This window comes from Rhea americana, unplaced genomic scaffold (genome assembly GCF_003343005.1).
Source record: "Rhea americana isolate MKP2758 unplaced genomic scaffold, rheAme1 scaffold_160, whole genome shotgun sequence".
NCBI classification, from domain to species: domain Eukaryota; kingdom Metazoa; phylum Chordata; class Aves; order Rheiformes; family Rheidae; genus Rhea; species Rhea americana.
This window is the reverse complement of record NW_028185706.1, coordinates 134,681-156,286: the sequence shown is the minus strand read 5'-3', so window position 1 is coordinate 156,286 and position 21,606 is coordinate 134,681. Positions and strand designations below refer to the sequence as shown.

The 21,606-nt window shown below is 37.2% G+C and overlaps 1 protein-coding gene across 1 annotated transcript in view; it reads right to left on the bottom strand.

Annotated features, from left to right (window-relative positions):
* The window catches only part of USH2A (usherin), a 399,365-nt gene extending 379,691 nt beyond the window's left edge, over nucleotides 1-19,674 (bottom strand). The window contains exons 1-2 of the mRNA XM_085300119.1: nucleotides 19,160-19,674; nucleotides 13,144-13,309 (exon numbers count right to left, since the gene is read on the bottom strand). Of these exons, the coding sequence (XP_085156245.1) occupies nucleotides 13,144-13,309; nucleotides 19,160-19,644 (651 nt within the window). The 5' untranslated portion in view covers nucleotides 19,645-19,674. The remainder of the gene's footprint in view (nucleotides 1-13,143; nucleotides 13,310-19,159) is intronic.
* Nucleotides 19,675-21,606: the final 1,932 nt, after the last annotated feature.

The following is a 21,606-nucleotide window of genomic DNA, read 5'->3' as shown; positions in this document are numbered from 1 at the left end:
CTAAAGAGAGAGAGGTTATGCAGAAGCTCCATCAACTGCGTTTTGCTGCAGATGTGCCAGAAGAGGATCAGGGCAAAATTGCTCAGGAAGATCCTACACACTTTAGTATGCAGGTCTCAAGTTAAAGCATGGAGAGGCCAGCGAAATTTTGATCAACAGCAAAGACAAATGCCAACAAGCACATTTTAGCCTCAAAATACAACAAAATGCATTTAGTCTGACAGAAGAGTGGCAAACCAGTTTACCTATCTGTTAGAAGAGTGGCAAACCAGTTTACCTATCTGTTAGATGTACAATTACTTGCCTAGAGACAGGAACTACGTGCATTCAGTACAAAGAAGCAATAACCCAAAGAGAGAAAACCAAATATCAAGACTGAAGCAAACCACCCAAAGCAGCTGAAAGAGGTAAGAGACTTTTTCTAAGAGACTTTTTCTTTTGACCACAGAAGTCCCATGGTTAGAGGCTATCAGGCTAGAAAAWGAAAGTATCTCTCAGCATTGAAGATAAGTCTCTAGGAAAAGGATTCCAGTGGACAAATACAGAAGCTTGCAGTCTTCAAATGTCTCATTAGTAATAATATTSAAAGTTCAATCTATGCTGCTACTGAATATCATATGTTGATATACCTACAGGTGCAAGAACAGAGACTCACTATTTAGGTCAGCTCTGATCACAGACAATAGCAATGGTACATCTAAATACCACCAGAAATGATAGAGGAAAGGTTCAAGGGGAAAATATTTTGGCTTTAATTCAGGAGGCAGAAGATCAAAGCCAGTGCCACTCTTTGAAACGCTGCCAGTATCAGCAGGTCAGACAAGCAAGGCTGCAGGATTCTGTGCACAATCGAGCAAACCGTGTAGGTAGAAGAGATTTAGGATGAGTAAGAATTGAAAGATTTTTCTGGAACAGACAGAATTAAAGAAGGATAGATTTCTCCTACATCAAAACAGTTTATTTGAATACTAAATTAGGAAAGAAACTGATCAAGTTCAGGGAARAAAGTACCCAAAACATCTGAAAAACAGAATCCTAACTAAGCAGGCATATAGCCCATGACAAAATGTGCCCATCTTTGAAATCTATGAACTAAGACGGTTGRACCAGAATGTCAGGAATGATGTAGGTCATGCCAGTGAAGGAGTGTGGCTGTACTTTAAAAGCAAGTTCAAATTTTCATAAACTTAATAAGCTRTTTTAAAACTTACTACAGAATCTGTGGTATAAACATATCATAACTCCATTTTCTTTTTTTTTAAAAAGAAAAAAGAAAAAGAAAGAAAGAGTAGCATCTTCAAATTCAAAAGGAGACTAGAAAAGCAGCAGAAAYAGAAAACAAGCAGAAACAGATACTGAAGAATAATGCAGAAATTAAAATTTTAGGCATGATATATAACCAGGTCTTAGAGCAATTATTCTGATAATTAGCAAATAAAGTGAACTGGAAAATAAAATGCGAAATGGAAGTTGTAAACAGATGAATAAATGCTATATACTGGAAAAGTCAAAATGGCTTTTGTGGAAGGAAATCAAGCCCCAAATTTGAGTTTTTTGAAGAAGTTAGTGGGCATATGGATAAAAAAGAGCTCAATAAAATGTTTTTCCAGAAAGGTTTCGACAAGGATAGACGTTAAAAAGCCACATCTCACACAGACAGAAGTTTATCGGCAGGTTCCCCACAACTTCTGCTATTTAACATTTTACGTTATCTTGAAAATAGCGATTAGTGAGGTGACAATGGATGTAGTTAATACACCCAAATAATAAAAGTTAAAGCTCACTTCAAAGTTACAAARGTATCTCAAAATAGTTAAGGAACAAGCAAAAGAGTAGCAGACTAAATGTGTTAATAAGCTCAAAGTATCAGATACAAGGAAAATATTCTCAACTATGTACACATAATAAACTCACAATTGTCACCTCAGAAAAAGATCTTGGAGTTATTGTGGGTAGTCACTCATTAATGTGCTSAATGCTCCATGGCAGCCAAAGAGCAAACCGAGTGAGATTATTGGAAAAGGAATGAATAACGYAAAACTTCATTGTGCCACCACATAAATTTATCTTTCTTTTTTCCAGAGCAGCATATCTTGAATGACAAGTGCAGTTCTGACTCCTGCAGCCCAAAAATTATTACAATAAAAATCTCAAAAAACTTTCTGAAAAGACCAGTGTAGAATRGCTTAAATAAAAGGGGAGATGAAACAAACTAGGAATACAGAGTCTATAAAYATGTGATCAAGTTCTATAATCCAAAACCTCAAATAGCATGAGAACAGTAAGAAGGAAGTGACTGATGCAAAAGAAATTAGCAGAATTAAATCAGGAGACAGCAGAGTTAAAACACGGAAAAAAAGCACTATTGCGCAGCCATAATTACATATGAGGAACTCATCTCCACAGGACAGTAGAAAGACCAAAAATACAAATTATAAAAAGGAATCAGAATACTACACAGAAAATAGTTCAGCCAGTGACTATTCCACAGAGTATCTAGCAGAAGTTTCAAAGCCACTGGTTTCAGAAACTAAGTCAGGGATATATCTAAAGAAAGCTGTTCCCAAACACCTACTTCTCATTCACAATTAAAGACAGAATATCTRGACAGACAGACCCTTCATCAGACCAGCACAGCAGTTCTTGCAGAATGCAAAGACTATGTTACTATTGAGCTGAGGTAATGGAACAAGATATATGGAGAGAAGGAGTACTTCCCCCCCCTTTTCATCACAGAAATTACTAGTTTCCAGCCAAGCTAGCAAGCTGTTCAGGGTCTTCCATGACAAAACTGAACATCTGACTTAAGTCTCCCAGAGAAACTGGAACCAAATACAGTAATTGCCTTTTTTAAATAACCAAGAAAAGCAGAAGCTGCTCTGAATACTTTGCTGCATTTAAAGTTTTTAAAGTCTTGCAAAGTATTTGAAACTTTCTCTTCAAACACATCTATTTTAGTGACTAGCATGGCATGAAGAGGGAAGGACCATGGTTCAATAGTTGTGATCAATCATAATTCAGGACCTCCACAGTGAATCTTTACCAAGAATGAAGCTCACACCAGTTGCCAGTCCTCTGCCCTGGATACACCTACAGCTAATTGCTGCAAGACCTTGTGTCCATATTGGAAGTGGGGTGCTCTAAATGTTTATACYTCAGTGTAAAACTTCAAAATTAAGTCTCCCCTGAAAGGAATCAAGTTCAAGCACATCAGCTATGCACTTCAGCACATACTACAAAACTCCAAATTCAGACACCAGACAAATCTGCACCAAGAACCACCCTTCATGCACATGAWATTGTTAATATAGATGTACACTGTGCGTCATCTTGGTGATTTATGCCAAGTCATATCAAGTAAATGCAGCTCCTTCCAGTCTCTCAAAGTTTAACCTCTACACAACCTACGGGCACACAAATATACGAACGGAGTAGCAGTCATGCAGCTGTGGAAGAGTACCAAGTAATCCATTTCTGGGAATCCACTTATGAGCAGCGCACATAAACATATCTTTAAGAGATTAATTCAGAATCAAGAGCTACCTAGTTAAATARCTTTTTTTGTTTCCCTCTTTCAATAGGACTCCAGATTTCTAATAATCTGAAAATAGTTATTTGATTGCAACAACCGCAGTTTAATTCACAGGATGTTGTCRAACAGCATACATCTTTCTCTTAGTTCTTTAATTCTAGTTATACAATTTTTACTATTATTCTTAATACTGAATTTGAACACTTGAAGCATGTCTTTTATTCTTTTCTTTGCCTTTCAATACATTCCTCTAAGCAGGMTACTTACTTAACTATGGCATGACATGCCTTTTAGAGTTGTATGCTGCCATAAGAGTAAGTATTAGAATCTTTCTTTTTTTTTTTTTTTTGCAAGAAGAAGTATCCTTTGTAAACATATTTTATGCCCAATAACAATGTATAAWAATAAGTAACATGTTGTATATTACAATGGTCACTAGAAGCTTCATTCACATAACCATTTATCCTGAAAATTTTTGGCTCAATGGAAGTTATTTTCAAAAAAAAGGGGGAGTGGGGTCCAGAACCTTTATTCATCTTTAATTCACCTATTTTTATCTAAAATATAAATAAAAACAAAAAGCACCAAAAATACTACCTTAAGTCTGTGTAGACCTTCATAAGATTTCTAGTTTTGCAATTTCCAGACCAGAGTAGTCAAGATGGCATTGGCAAAGCTGTATTTTTGGTATTCTCAGAAATTAAAATCCCGGCTTAGGTAAGGTTAGATGTCTTGTGCTCCCACACAACTGCTGTCGGCAAGTGTAAATCTGGAGATACTCAGGGAAGTTGCTTGAATTCATATTCAAGAAGGAAGGAAAGTCTTTGTTAAGAAACAGTTTAAGTGGAGAGAAGACAGGAGCAGCTGGGAAATACCCGTTTCCCAAGGAGCTAAAGTTATTATAACAAGAGCTATCAAATCAACAGAAACCAGTCTTCATTCTAGTAACCATGGCCCGGGAGAACAAGAGGCAAACACTACAGTAGCACTTCTGGAKGCAGTGCAGCAAGTTATTTACATTAAAGAACCCCAAGGCTGCAAGTTTAGCAGCAATATCTGAATGGGCTGCAATCACAGCAGATGCTAAACGATGAACCAGTTGCCAAGGGAGCTATGCTTATTTTTTTTCCCCAAGAACAGTTCTCTAAACAGACTCTCAGAACACGTTACAGTCTGTATAACGTGCTTATTTCTGCTGTTTGTCGGGAGCACAGCAACAACTAGATGGACAGATCCCATCCTCCTAAGTATTTTAATCACGTAAACACATTTAATAGATAGGAAATTCTAATATGTGCAGTTGATGCAAGCTCCCTGTTGCCTTTTGGGGACTGAAAGAATACTCATAATGATTAAGGACTCATGAATTCAAGCAGGGTACCGCAGAATCACATACTGAAGCAACCTGTTAAAAGGCTTCCTTGGTTTCCTGTACTCTTCCTAGGAACTCTACTTAAAACCTCAGGTTTAGTAATATATACACAAAGAGTATATACAGTAAATATTTTCCTCCCCATGTTTAAGTGTTATGTTCTCGGCTTTTAATATAAATTTTAAAGTATTCCAAAACTTGAGCAAAAAAAAAAAAAAAAGGATTTCACAAATTGGAAAGGACAAGTTTTCTCTTGATAGTCAAACAGTTATGATGTAAAGCGGTCTCATTAAATCATAAGTACTTTAACCTTTTCCTGAAAGAACTGGAAGATTTAAAGATTTATAAAAAAAATTTTGCCTAAACTAAGAAATGACTCATATTTGACATGTATGGAAATGATAATGTTGATTTCAATAGGCACTCTAAGAGCATTTTGCTCCCAGGAGAGTAATTCAATCATGGTTACCTCTTTGCATTTAGATTTTAAACTTACTTTATAAAGCTTTTAATGTGCTGCTGTCTGCCAAAACATGGCAGAGTTACATAGATATGATCAGGCAAAATAAAGGCTAGTAAAAAGATTATTTTTTTATAATTGTGGACACTAAATATGAAACAAATATATCAGTCTTGGAATATTCCAAAGAATCTCCCATTTCAGCAGCCTTGGATGTATCTGAAAATTCATGTTTAAATTGCACTCTTCTTAATCAGTTAAATACATTCTGGGGGTAATGAAGGGAAAGTGAGACACCCTTAACAGTGAATACGAGAAAGAAAATACACAATGGAGCTGCTGTTACTAAGCGGCACAGATCTGATTTTGGCATTAATCACTATGCAGAGATAATCAGGTACACAACTGACCTTAATTACACATTGTTATGCTTTCAAATGTTTTGATTTTTTTTTTGAAGTTCATTTTTAAGACATCAATTTAAGTGCATATCAGTTTCTTTTAATTTAAGGTTATACATATTGTTTACTCCACTGTACCTTAAATCAGTGTTTGGGCTAATACATATCWCCAAGATACAATGGTAAATACTAGTAAATCAAGATCAAACAGAATGATTCTAAAGTGTTCAGAAGCCWAAAGAACTTGATACTTACCTACTGAAATCAACTAGAATAGTGCTAGTAATTTCAAAAGAAAAAACAAAAAACAAGACCAAAAACTCCACAGTTTATGGGCTGTTAAGCAATCTGTTAAAAAACCCTGTTAGAAACTACAAAACAAAAGGGTAAGTTTCTTTACAAATCACAAGCAGTGGAAAATAAAGCTAGCACACACATCATTACAGAGAAATAATTGACAAGTAGAAAAAAATGGTTAAAATTCACTTTGGTTGCAAATTCACTTCAATTTACCTCTGCAGAACTATTCAAGGATGACTCTTCTCAAATGTTTATTAGGTATAAAGTTGACAGCCAATAACTCTGTTAGCAATATACTATATATTAAGAAGGCTGCATARACTATTTAAAGGAGGAAGTTACTTTCAGATTAATAAAGTACGACCAAATAGATGTCCCAGGTAGCTTTTTCCAGTCCATTCCAAGACTGTTAGTGGCTCATGTCCAATGTCCTGCTGAGAGTTCATTTTAGTAATGCTACAGGAAAAAGAAAAAAAAAAATCCCATAATACGCCTACATAAGAACAAGATATGTTAAGAAATCCCATCTTCCCCTATAGGATGCACTGAATCACGTTATCATTTTTATGAAAGTTACTGAACTTTTCTTTCAGATACAGTTTTCTTATCCCCACTAATCTGATCAGAATGTTTTTTCAGACACAGACTGCACTAGTAGAACCATCTTATAATYTCCATCTCAAATAGTTCTTTTTCCAGTTTACAACCCATTTAGAGAAGGAAACTGTATGTCCTCCTACTCTTCAGTACAGTTAWCTCCCAAAAGAAGATTCTCCAACTTGCCTCCTGTAAGGCTTGCATAAAGCCTTTCCATTGCCATTGTAACCTAGTAACTCTGCTCTGATTCACATTCTTTAAACACGAATGTCTGAATTGTACACAACGTTCCACGTGATATCTCAGAGTCTGCAGCAATGCTACTAGAAATGCCTCTCTCGATGTATTCCCTTAACACATTCCTTTTCCATGGCCACATCAGGCTAGTTATTCATCATTACCACCTGATCCATTATTTCAGTCATTTTTCTGATGACTATGTACTTAGCAAAAATTTTTGTTATTGGTTTCAAAATTTATGAGTTTACATTTTGTAATATCAACTTTTATTTCATGTCTGTTACCCTCATCCATTCAGTCATTCCATTTTTCCYGTATGACATCTCAATAATCCTCTCTCCAATGACATCTCTCCAGATTATGTTATCAGCCAACTTTATCAGTATACTCTTTAATATTTCCACCAAGATCATTAACAAAAATATAATATAAAGCTAGTCCAAAGACTAATCCTAGAGGAACTCACTTGTAATCTCTTTTTTAGGCATTACAAGTAAGTTCCTTTCAGCAGTATCTATTGCCACCCCTCTCCAAGAACATTTCCTACAACTCTACAGTTTCTCCCGGGGTGTCTTATCAATGCTTTACTGAAGTACAGATAGAAGAAATCTGACATATTTGCTTTGCCTGAAAATCAGTTTTCTGATCAAGGAAGGGAGTGGTGTATTTTATCCCATTTTTCATATACCTCTTCTCCTTTATCTGTTCCTTCAAAGGTGTGCTCTAAATTCTCATATGCCAGTGCATTGAGACAAATAGGTCTTTTTCCCTCCTCTTCCTGAGTGTAAGCATTATATTACCACCTCTAACTTGCTAGATTCATATAGAATATCTCAGTGTCAAATGATTTTATGCACCAGTTATTTCAGAACTTTTGGACAATGACAATCCAGTTGCATCAGCATGTACACAGTAAGTTTCTTAGTTCATGTTTCCTCCACTTTATGATTGTTCCTGTTTACATATTTTCATTTCTGTTATACACCTCATTTTTGCTCAATGACTCTCATTATTTTTTTTTGAAAACAGGAGCAAATTATTTATTTAGTTTGGGGACCTTACTTAAATTATCCTTAATCTCARGCACATCTTCACTCCACAAGGCTTTGTCTTCCTATATAAAACATCTTAAGAACCTTTTTACCATTTAATATTCATTGCAAAGTCTAATTCAGCTTGACATCTTTACAGTATTATTTCTATTCCTACACAGGAATCTCTGCAAATTTGCTCCCCCACACCCCACTGCTTGTAGACTGCCATTTCTAATTGAAAATGTGCTTATTCACCCAGTTAGCTGTGGGTACTATTTCTCCATTTTTTTCCCCTTGTTAAGGGCAGAGATTCCTCTTAAATTTATCACTTCTTTTATTTTGAAGAACTTCCAGGCTTTTTCTTCATCTATCTCAGGGCTCATCTGTTCACCTTGTTTTATCATGGTAGTCCTTTGTGAAACCCAAAAGCATAGTGACAGAACCATTTTTGTTTATTCTTCTATTTCAACTGAATCAAGTTACGACTACTCTGGTGAATATTATTTTTTAAGACCAACATCTCCAATAATGCCTTCATCACTTAACAAAGTTGGTATCTAGACTTTCTATTTCAGCAACTAGTTGATGAAGAAACCTTTCATCCAGAACCTACAGGAATGTTTGGGCCTGCTCTTGTTAGCAGAACTTTAATTTCCCAGGTATAAACAAAAGAATAAGCTTCTGTAATGACATAGTTCTTAGTAGTTCTTCTTTCTAATAAGTCACACATTGAAATCCAAACCTGAGGATTTAAGTTCCTAGATTTCCTCAGTAGAGTTCATTTACTAATCTTTTCCTCACCTACCTCAGCTCACTTTTGGAATTTTATTCCAAATAAATTCTTTTTAGTCCTAGTCCGTGTTGTCCTTTCTTTTATCTTTCTCTCTTATTATTTGGTGGTATTCTACCATTCCACTTTTGTTATTCCAGAATAGTTCACACACGTGCTCTTATACCTGAATTTCAAACACACCTGCTGTCACACCATATTTATGCTCTCTCTGCAAGTTATTGCACATCTGCCACCAGTACTTCAAGATCCCTCTGTCATGTTGCTTGTTACATAGCATTTACGTGCAAATATTTCAGCTTTTCCTATTAACACCTGTTTATAGGCTCCCAGCTTTTACCAATTGCTTGACTCTTAGTCTCATATTAAGCATATCTATGTTCAGACAGTAGCTCGGACTCTAGCTTCTGGGTAGAGAAGCCTCTCTCAGTCAGCTGCATCATGCACATAACACACACTTTGCAAAACACAACAAAACAGCCAAAAAAACAAACACAAAAATTCACCGATTTCCCCTGAACACTGTTACCAAGACCAAATCCCCTTATCTCCCCCACTGTTATTCTAGTCATCATGAAAGGCCTATGATTCTTGGTCATCATTTAAAGCCTTTTGCCTCAATCCCCACCTTCTCAGTTGCAGCTGATTCTGAGGCAGGCACTAGCCCCACACAGTACGGCTGCTCTCACTCTCAGCCAGCCAACCTGTCCCTGCATGGCATCTGTGTCTTGTCACAAACAAGAGGCACAAATTTCCTGTTGCCCAACCAGCAACTATTGCTTTTTCCTTAGGGATAGGTCCCCATAGGTACCCCTATTTGTTAACCATATTAGTAAGATCTAACATTTGCTGATCATGTGGCTTTTTGAACTTTTGTCCAGATAAACTAGGGATACCTGTAATCAGACCCATAGCTGCTAAGTAGCAATGGATCACACCCCAAACCCTTCTTATTCCTCTCCTCCAACCAAAGACACCCAGACCAACCAAACTAGCCTCAAAGTAGACAATCACACGATCTACCAAACAAACATGCAATACTGTGCATGGACTAAATAATACTTTGCAATACTCTGGAGTATCTGATCAAGTTTACCTCCAATAAAATTGATACCTATTTTGATCCACTGTTGTCATCTACATTTACAAAGACTCAAATCATCAAAGAATTTAAGAGAAAAGCTACACTGCTTAAAAGTTTAGGAGCCTCAGAGAAAACAAGGACCTACTGGATCTACTTGATCTACCAATATTCAACTACTAAAAAATATAYATGTATACTGGAGGTCAGAGATATTAATTATCTGCAGTATCATGTCCAAGTATGTAAGAATGTGGCACTTAATGTTTCTAACTTCAAATTTGGGGGAAATTGAATTCTGTCAGTCAATAGGTTAGATGTCTCTACCTTTGGCAAGAAGGAAAAACATTTTCATAAGAAGAGACATTACTACATATATCTTCAGCTACCACCTATCTCTGAATTACATTATCTGAAAATTGTAAAAGTCAGTATTTTTAAAAAGAATTTGAAGAGCTTATGCCTGCTGTGGTTCATGCAYGGAGAATACCATTTCTTTTTGTAAAATTCTGCTTATCATAGCAGTATCCCATCCTATCACTTTTCCTCTGAAGTTCAGATTTTAGGTTTTCTGTAACTCCAAATATGTTACTGCTGCTATTTACTCCATTTTCTCCACATATGCAAGTTTTATTAATTGCATGAAGATATCCATTCCACATTTTCAACCGTCTTATCAGGAACAGTATTTAGGTGTTCCATAAAACAACATTCATAAACTTCATTTTCTTTTAGTCCAAAAATCATATCAAGCAAGCTGTCAAATAAGCCTGGATAGATTTTTTACGTCAGCACAGTACCATGGAGCTCTAAAAAGATCCCAAATAAAAACAATGCCAATGTTCTCTTAACACCTGCCAAATTCTGTACAGTATTTAAAAAAAAAAAATGTTGAATCTACTGTTAGTTTAGTTAAACTTAATAGTTTAGTTAAACCCTAATAGCTTGGGACTGAACACTACAGATACATACATGACACTTCACATCCAAAACCAATYCTATGACAATATGCTGAAGAGAACTGAAGCTAGATTTTTTGTTTGTTTGTTACCATAGAAATAGGTTATATAACAACTACACTAACTTTATGACTATAAGCACTTCAAAACCAGTGTGGCTGGAAGAGGACCTCAAGCTATCTTAATTTAACAGTCACTGAGTTTAGGCCTAGGACTTGTCCCAGGTAAAAAATAAGGACATACCTACAACAAACAGTGACACAGAACTAAGATCTCTAATTATTTATAGRTATTAGAGGCAGGCTTTTTTCTCTCAACAGAAAAGCACAGACRTCTACATGATCTCACTCACCTGGAAAAGCTAGAAGTGGTAATAAGCACACCTATCATTCTACTCTGCCACAGCTAGCCCTGCTGCCTTTACCCTTTATCTCACCTATAGCTCACATAAGGACTTCCACTCCRCAATGTAGTACAGAGGCATACCACTCACTGCCTAGTCATTGCCTGGGGAGAGGGCTGGTTAGTCACTGAAGTCAAATATCACTAGCTTGTTCTAAGTTCAGCTACTTTGTACTTTTGGTTGTAAACTCCAGGGTATCCTACTGCCTTTAACTAAAATTACTAATGCCTATAAAATTGCATAGTCCTTTAATCTTCAGAATGCTTTTTTAAATAGCTTAAAGAAACACTTGTATTTGGAAGGAAGGACAAAGCTTCAATCTATAACATTTTCAGAACTATCTTATCATGGTCAAACATTACTGTTGTCTGAAGACACATCCACTTTCATATGAATGCTACTTTTGCATGAATTTGCTCAATCTCTCTCACACTGTTATTTTCATTTATTTCTCCATTTATAGAAAAATGCTTTTGGACACTTGCTAAAGCTTTRCAAAAATATTTAAAACTTCACCTGAGATTTTAGAATTAGATTTGTCTAYCAAAGGAACATGCTGCAGCCACCATCATCCTTAACAGAAAGCTGAATTCTACAGTAATACAGATCACAGAATGTGAAGCTCTATCCTGCTCTCAGAAACTTGAAAAAAGGTATTAAATCTGTAGTCTCTCTAAGGCTCTAGAACTTACGCTTCCTTTCTGCTACTATGTATTGGACTACTTTTCCCAAAGAAAAAAAGGACTGAATTCTAGGGAGCGCTTGGAGGTTCTCTGCAATATGAAATAAGATGTGTGTATTTAAAGCTAGCCCCTTCACCCTCCTATCCCAGATTTTAGTAGCTTCTGAGATTAATTTTTAAAAAAAAAAAAAACAGCTGACAGCAAAAGCACTAACGTAGCACTCTTAGAATGTTTGAAGCGCAACATTCATTAGTTCTACATTAAGGTCACTCTTTTAATCCAACAGCCAAAATCTTATTCACACTACCAYGATGTTATCCTGGAAAAAAGAAAATGAAAAAAATTCAAGATGTCAGCTTAGTTACTTCTTASGAGTGACAAGATCAGCACTAAAAATCCAAATCACAGTCAATACCTTTTAGCAAGTTTCAAGAAAGCAGGAAAACTGTTCTTTGATTGTGCTCTAAGCCAAACAAAATTTAATAGACTAGATAAAGGAAATGAAGGAAAGAAGACAAACATTTCAATAMTTAATAATTAGAGCTTTTAATTATTAGTTGAACTTTACTTACACACAGAATTTACTAGAGAGTCTGCTGGGAATTATTAAGACATGCAAACAACCAAATGTCCTTACTTTCTACTGTATTTGTTTACTGATTTTTGTACATACAGTTTAAAATTTAACAAATTCAATTTTGCTTTATCCTCAGCGGGTATTTGTATACTTWTTATAAAGTTATGTCAACAAAAGATTTTTTGAACATAGGGATTATGTCTTTACAATTCTGAATGGTATTTTTAAAATAAGAGGTAATAGCTTTATAATTTACTAGCTTAACTGATCCTGCAAAACTGTACACATGTTCAATTATATGCACTGTAAGAAGTGTTCATAATAAAATGGGGCACATCTCTACAAGGTAAGTTTGTGTGTACAGATAAGGATGGCATTCTCTCTCTCTAAAAAAAATAAAAATAAAAACCATCTTGGAGACCCAAGAATCATTAACATCAGAAAAAGTAGATTTTCTTCACCTCAAGTAACAGTGTTCTTAGGACTGAGAGTTTTCAGTCTTGCTTGTTAAGCTGAATATGTGCACAGCATTTATTTCCAGGCCTAAATCAGCAACTGCCTCAAAATTGGCCCCTCAAATTAAGATTCTTCCCTGCAAGATTATMAGCCATATCACCCAATTTATCCTTGTTAGTGCAGCTGTTTATACAGTTATACTATTCTCACACAAATGCTGTGTTTCAACAAATAATATATTCTTTTTATTTTACTCACCTGGATACTAAGATGAATCCATTTCTTCACAAGAATTCTCCCCAATGTCATTACTTTTATTGGTGGCTGCAAACCATTTACTGTGCGATAATATAACATGGTCTCTTTCTCAGAGATTGTGAGTTTGAACACAGTCTGCCCATCAATAGCCTTTTCTATCACACACCTTTGGAAATAACCAAGAAAAACAACATAAGGTCAGAGGCACACATATATACACATTCTTGCCAAGGTGCTACCTTGTAAAGTGATGCCAACCCSAATGTATTAAAATAAACGTTAAAAATACAGCTCTTGAGCAGATGCTCAGTGACAGTGAAAGTCACCAGATGTACTAAGTATAAAGTGATTTTTATGAACATTTTTTCTTAATCTGCAATATATATACATAAATGCATTCACCCTCATTTCACTTCTTCTTTCAGGGTTCCATGACAGAAAACATAGGGGTTGGCTATTGCTGTTAAAACTAATATTTAACCTTCTGCTTCATTAAGTTCTCTGCTGCACTTTTGTTACAAAGCTGCACAACACAGCACATCCTGTTGAGACATTTACACTTTTCTTGTTCCAACGAAGCAAATGTAATACACCTATGAAAGTACTATGAATAACATTTTCTGGAAACAAATCATCTGTTTTTCCACCTAATCAATCCAGCTAAAGTAGAGCTTTTCCTATACTGCCCCTCTGAYGCAGCTTTTCTCTAAATTAATGGCAGCAAAGCTAGACAGCAGGGCTATCCAGCCACTTCTTAGTTCTTTTCCACTGAGATTTCACATCAATATCAAATGCAATATGGACAAAGAACATCACTTATAGCAAAGCATGTTGCATATCTAGCTGTTCCATGTAGTTTTGCCAAACTGGTTACCATGATACCAARGCTCCTCAGAAAGCACAGGCTATACATACACTTCTCAATCGGCTATGTATTTTATTTACTAATGCCATCATAAGCACAACACAAAAAAACCCCTACATTCCATTTTCCGCTGCTTGAGAAAACCAATCCCAACTTACTTATGAAAAGTCAAATATTGTAACAGTTACACTGGAGCAAATTAATGTACTACTAAATCAGGAGAGAAAAGTGTATAAAATTCATTTGAGACTAGGATTTACTTAGATGTATTTCAGAAAAAAAGAATTATCTGCTGAGAAACTTCTTTGCTTTGCTTCAGTCCTCACTAACATACATTTACAGAAGAAAAGAATCAGAAAGAAGGTTGACACTGCCATTATTCACTGATTCACATTTAAATCCAAGAGAAAATTAATTTTTTTACTGTTACCATTTTAGTCTGTTGTAATGTTGTCAAAACAACTTGCAGAATGCAGACTATTTTCCAACCCTTCCTAAAAATATATTTCTTAATATATTGTTGATTAGTCTTTTCAATATATTGTTTGCTTGTAAACGTGCTAGTTTTGCTAGATAATAAATGTGTGGGAAGGTTCAGCTAAATAGCAAAATATTTAGGAACTGAATTTAGCCAGTTCCTGGATAAGTAAAATAAACAAAAAATGGATTATCTGATTATTGTTTATCTAAAACAAACATTCCCCCCCCTTTTTTTTTCTTTTTTCCCCCACAGGTGTCATGACTTTAAGAAGAGAAGTGACCTTGATGTACATCACTTTGAAAACTGGAAACAACAAATGTGAATTATGACTTGCTATTGAAAGAGAAAAAAAATCAAGAAAGGTATAAAACAGAGAAGAAAAAGAATAAAAAATGATGCTAACAGATGCAAAACAGGTATAAGCATTACTTCTGACTAGGAGTACTATTTCCCATTSCAACCATGCTTTTACATGCACTGCTCTCTGTGAGGTTTCAGACTTTTGGTAAACTGCAAACCTACAGAGCCTGACTGTAATTCACAACGGTGGGCTGAAAAGGAGAATAAGCAAACCAAACAAATCTACCTGTCAGCTTTCAAAACAAAAACATTCTATACAGTCTAACATGGATGCACTGCTGATCCCCACACATTAACTGGAAACCATGACTTTCTAGTAAAACTATCCTATTTAGGGAGAGTAGGCTTTCATGGTAGTGAAAAATAATTGTACTTAATCTAATTATGCAATAAACTGAGTACAGAGCAATGCAGTACAGACATGACACAGCAAATTCATGTAATACAAGATATGAAATTAAAGCAATYGGTAATTATGCAAATAAGAAATTAAAATAAAAGTAAACATATGAAGAAGAGGTATTTAAAAACCAAGGTAAAAGTCACCTCAAAAAAGACTAATAGGGAAGCGATCTATTTGGAGGAAAAAAATCTTGCTCAACTGCCTTCAGTGAGTAAATTTCAAGAACAGTTTGGAAAATATGCTCAGAAATATGAGCATTTGCAGGAATAGAAGCTCAAAAAAAAAAAATCACATGTATAGTACCTTAAGGCAATTCCCCCCTTCAGATTAATCAGTAATGTACAGTATCTGAATTTATATAAAGATAAAATAATACATCTAGTGCCTACTTCACAGTCAGATCATCCCATCTGACTTTTGTGCATAGGAAACCTCAGCTCATTTCTTTTTCACCTTCAATACTTTCTGGTCATCTAACTTCCAGTTAGCCCAATTCATGCTAAATTGGTATATATTTCCTTTAATAATTACGCATACAGGCTAACCTTCTACATTTATTCTTATCCTATTCTATTTCTAGTAGTTATCATGTATTTCCTATATCATACTAAAGTCTGTATTATRCTAAATTCTATGCATAGGTTTACTGAAAGCATTTAGATTAACTGATGGGTGGGTGTGCAGCATGAGAGGAAGCACTGACAGAGAACAATTCAGGGAGCTTTGCTCACTTACTGTACTTCTGTCTAAAYGGAAGTAAATTTAAGACTGAACTTACAAATGTGTTTTCTCACTATTCTCTTGCTTTTCTTCAGGACCTCCAAATGCAGTAAATTAGCAGTATACCCATAAATATCTATACCATACATCTTAGAATAACATTGAGGCTTCAAAATAAATAAATCTGTAGATGACCTGACTTCCCTTTCTATGAAAGCATATTCTTTTCCCATTTCACATAAGAAATCTTAGTATATGAAACTGATGAAGAAAATTCTCCTTCATGTCTTTAATTACCCACATATATATGTCTCCTGGAAAGTCACAAACGTCTAAGGGCCCTCAAACTTTGGATCCTTGTGCCAGTATTTCCCACTTCAATAAGCACAGTAACTCCTARCAGAAAGATTCTGCTATTCTCTTGCAGGGGCACATCCGTAACTAAGAAACGTTGCAGTCTTTCTGAGGGTGTCATACCTCAGGACTCCTGAGTTCTTTCCTTGTCTTTCTCTAGCATTTTACATTCAGCACAGAGAAGTGCACTGGTATGGCAAATCCAAAAATTGTGGGTCTGCTGTACTTAATACCAGAAGACTTAGYCAGTAATTGAAGTATCTTGTTAAATTTTCAATTATTCTACTTGTAAAACAAGCAGAGGGTTCTGGCCCATCTTCCTCATGTTGTCAGGTTGCAGCGCAAAGACTTTGTTCAAATGGGTTCAAATTTAGCAAAGTCCCTCTGCAGAGATAGGTGATTAAAAGGTCTCTCTCACAAATGACTTCAAACAAAACAACAGAAGTCATCAGGGACTGCAAAACATAGGACACCTGGCAAATCTAACTGCTTCTACCAACCTGAAGGATTCACTAAACCAATACAATAAAAGAAAAATATATAATTTTCTTAACAGTCYGTTAGGCTATTTCTCTTTTGTAGGATGCCTTCTGAGTCAAGCTTCAGTGGTGTGTCATGGAACGGCTGACTAGCTTTCTGCAAGTGCTTRTATTACAGGTATCTCTACACTATCCTTGACTATAATGCCCAAAACACCTAAACTAGCTTGAATCTCTCTGCATGAACTAATCATACAATATTGGTTGCAATGTGTCTACGTATAGTAAACCAGGCTTCTGCTCCTGATGATGCAATGAACTTATCCCAAGTTCCCCCTGCTGCTCTACCAGTTTAATCAGTTGTTATCTATCAACTAGCATGTATGTATATATACTGACCCCCTCCTGCTAGATTTCAACTTTTCTATCTTTTAGTCAAGAGCAATAGGTGCCCATAATTCTTTTTTCTGTTTTGCTGTATCTTTATAACTTCCCCCAAACTGGTATCCTGAAAGAAAAATTTATATGRACAGTGTAACACTGGACAGTGAAATAAAAAAAACAGACCACAGCATATCATCTTGTCCATTGGCAGTCTGCTGTCCAACTTCCAATTTTCAGGACTGGGCCATACCATTGTCATTTCTACATGCTGCATAGTAGCAACCTCACACAGCAGCAGAAAAAAGTGATCTGTAGCAAAAATTAAGTAAAACATCTAAATTTTAAAGTGATCTATAAAACCCACCGAACAAGGATATCTACACTGTGCACATAACAACAGAGTCAGTAATGTTTTATGAAAGTCTACAGATAATCAGATCTCAGTGGGGCCCTCTTTCTGCATAGCACTTAGCAAGTTAAAACAAGGCACATACACATTTGATTGTTTTAGGTTCCAACGGCCCATTCTATTGACAAAACATTTCCCCAGATCTCACTCCACATATCATTGCAACAGCTTGCCTGGAAATTAGCCGGACTTTTCTGCTTCAAGTTAGGCATGCACTCTGCTGAATAATAATCTGATATGTATCCATGCCCACAAACTCAGGATARAAGACAACCCCAAGAATGGGCTGTCTGATGTTCAAGATTCAAACATCATATGAAAAATGCTGCCTATAAAATATACTAGGCCAAAGCTCCAGAAACTCCTTCACACRTTCCCTCAGCTGAGTTGATTTAACTTAAGCTCAAACCAAAGTCACTTTTGCCAGGTAGAGCTCACATTTATTCCCTCTCAAAGACCACAACTTTAATAGTGTGAAGATTATAGATAAGTTGTTCTTTTAAAGGTATAGTCTGCAAAATGCATGAATAATTAATTCTAAATGTTTCTATTATTTCTAGTGATTTTCACCCACCTAGACAGAAAGTTACTATTTCAGAGTAGCATGCAAAATAGTTAAAGAACGATGCATACAGCACATCRTTATTTGCAGTCTAAGAGAACAAGTACAAAAGTATTTATAAAACATGCTCTGAAGGAATGTACTACATTTTTAATGTGCTTTACTTTAAAGAGGATCTGAATAACCGGGGAAGGAAGAGGAGACAGCTGTGCATTCTTAAGGTAAAGTGAACTTTTTTGCAGGATTTGTGATGTTTTTCCTCTGAAAACAGGCTTTTCAAAAAAGTCTGGCATAATCAAACTGAAAAGGCACTTATAACAAAGTCATATTTGCTAAAAATGTGACATGTAGGCAGTTAAGGGAAGAATCATGTTTAGTTATGTCCATTTGGTGAACACTTTGTGAAACTGCACAAACAGTTTGAATAATGGAATATTTTGTTGCAGCATGAACATGAGCTCTAATTTGTCAGCATTCCACAGATCTTCCAGAAAAGCCAAGAATATTACCCTTTCATAGTACCAGAACATTAATTTTGTGAGATTTGGGGCTTTGTTTGTTTTAAAAAGAGTAAACTCATGTGTGTGTGTGGGGGGGGGGAGGGTCCGAAAATTTTAGATCATTTTTTCCATCACGAAAATAGCAACAGCATAAATTCTTGATAACATGCTTTCCAGAAGCTTTTAGAAGAAACAATATGAATTAGAAACACGTACTTAGATTTGAAACACATACTTAGATTTTAAAGGATAGACATGCATTTTGTGTATCAATAGTTCCACTGAAAATAAGGGGACTATCATCTGCGTCAGCATTACAGAAACCGATCCTACTTGTTCTGACACTTGTGAAGACTCCAACCTAAATACAGCTTTAAAACGTCATAGTTTCTCATTGTACTTTTTTAARATTTTAAATAGCTTGCTAATAATGACTGTGACTACAATGATCAATTTTTCTAAGAGCATCAGGAAAGTAAACACCTGCAATACTACTTACATTACACCTTCTTGCTCAGGTTTCAACCATACAGTTAACGTAAACGAAACTGCAAGCCTCACTGAGTGGGGAGTAGAGAAGCAATCCTTGTGATTATGAAAAATAAAGCTTGAAGCGTTGCTGAAGGACCCCGGATGCAAGTCTTTTTTATCTTCTGTGATACAGGTACCAAGGCCTTCTGAAAGGAGCAACTTGTAGGAAGAAGGTGAAGACCTGTACGGACATTCTTGAACACAAAACCTCTGGGTGCAGGACATAATACTTTCAACAGCAACTGAGCTATGACAAAAAGTACCTCGGTCTGGCAGCCCACAAGTAGCTTGAGTTGGCACAATAGACACGTTCTTGAAAGCTCCCACATTTTCTAGCCTAGGGAAATGCCCCTGAGAGCTGACCAACAGAAAGGAGTCATAGTGAGTTAAGATTAATGTTTCAATAGCATGAAACAAGAAACGACACCTTAAGGAAAGAGCCCAGCAATTCATGTTTACAAAAAAGCTCTTCCTGATTAAAGCATCAGTAAATAAATAATGATGTCCATGTTGGTAGCAATATCCTCAGGTGGTATGCTTTAAGAGATTATGCAGTGCTTCATCTTCAAAACACCAACACGAGGACTCTGTTGCTGAGGTCATTTATGTCTTCTGGTCAGTGAAACAGAGGTGGGTGACAGCTGGTACCTGCAAACCACAGAAAACAGACACAGTCCACAGGAGAAACATACCACTTCTCACAAGCAGAGTGGATGTTCTGCTGGATTTCTGAAACAAAATTCTTCCTTCGCTTTTACATCAACAGCCCAGATCTTTCAACTTTAGCCAGCTAAGGCCAAGAGATCTCTCTGGAGAAGACCAACAGGACTAGGCCTGCTTGAAGTTGTACACATTCACAGCAAAGCAGAATTTAACCCAAATCTATCACGGTACACAAAGCACATGCCCAGCTTTGTATTTTAATGTAATAARGACAGAATATGATAGTAAGCCATAGCAGGCAACCTAGGCATCAAACACCCTGAATGTATTTTCTAATGGTTTTAAGGCAATTCACCAAACTTTGCACTTAAAATCCCCCAGTGCTTACCCCAGCTTTACATTGCTACCTTTAGGCTCTGCAAAGCATCACCCYGATAGCTCCGTTTTAAATGTGGAGTTACGCACTTCCTTAGCTTGCGCTTCTGAGGCACGTTATACGCACGGAAGGAAAAAAAAAAAAAGTTGACCTCCGAGTTTCCACATAAAATGGCATAATTCCTTCAAGTTTACAACGCACTTTGTGTCTTACCCCCACTACCCATCTCACGCAGCTCCTCTCAGCAAAGCTGATTAAAACCACATCCCCATCTGTCCCATGTGGATCTTTTAATAGCAAACGCCTGCGCTGCTGCTCACCGGCACGACGGGCAGGTACCTCGGCGGGGCGCGAGCACCAGCGAGCCGCGCGGCGGCGGCCGGTAAATAAGTTGATTTTACCGTTATTCGCCGCGGCCCGCGGAGGCGAGCGCGCGGCGCCCGGCGGCTCCCGGCCAGCAACGCCGCCCGCCGTTGCCTGGCGACGCCGCCCCCCCCCCTCCCGCTGCGGGCTGCGGCCGCCGGCCGCCAACCGCCGCCGCCGCCGCCTGCCCGCGCGCCCTGCGGGGGCGGGTCCGCGCCTCGCGCGCGCGCCTCGTCTTAAAGCAGCCGCGCGGCGGACGCGGCTCGTGCTGCGGGTCTCCCCCCACGCGCACGCGCACGCGCACACCCCACCACGGCGACACGCGCGCTTTTAGCCTTCACTGGCTTAACGCGTGAGGCGTGACAGGGCGGCCAGGCGGCGGGGAGCCCCCGCGGGAGCGGATGTGGCGGTCGTGGCAGCAGCAGGCCACCTCCGCCAAGCCCTGCCGGCTAAAGGTTTGGAAAGCGAGGCCCGTGGGTCTACGCCTGATTTTCGGCGCAGGTTTTGGCTGTTTTCCATGTGAAGGGAGAGAAAAGAGGAATGAATTTCTCTTCTAGACACACTGAAAGTAGAGAAATCAGAAGACATATTCAAGGGCACAGAAAAAGAGCGCAGTAAGGGTTGTAGCTTAAGTGTATTTCCCTCATATGCACCACCCTCTGCTTCTGTGATCAAATACACAACCTGTGCAGCAGTGAATTGGTTGTGATTCACAAATTTTACAAACCTTTAAAAAATTTTTGCATTTTCTTATATGTGAGGCTCAGGTAGCTTTCAGCAATTTTCTTGAGGCTTTCGTGTGTGTGTGTGTGTGTGTGTGTGTGTGTGTTTGTGTGTGTCTACACCAACCTATGAGATGCTACATCAAGGCCTAAAGGTCTGTGTCCTAACCAGCATGGGATATGCCTACATCAACCTTTTGAACAGTGACTTTACGCACTTTAAGTAACTTGTGATCTTAGCATGTTTGAATTTGACTAGCGATGTACCAACAGGATTCTCCAGCCACACAG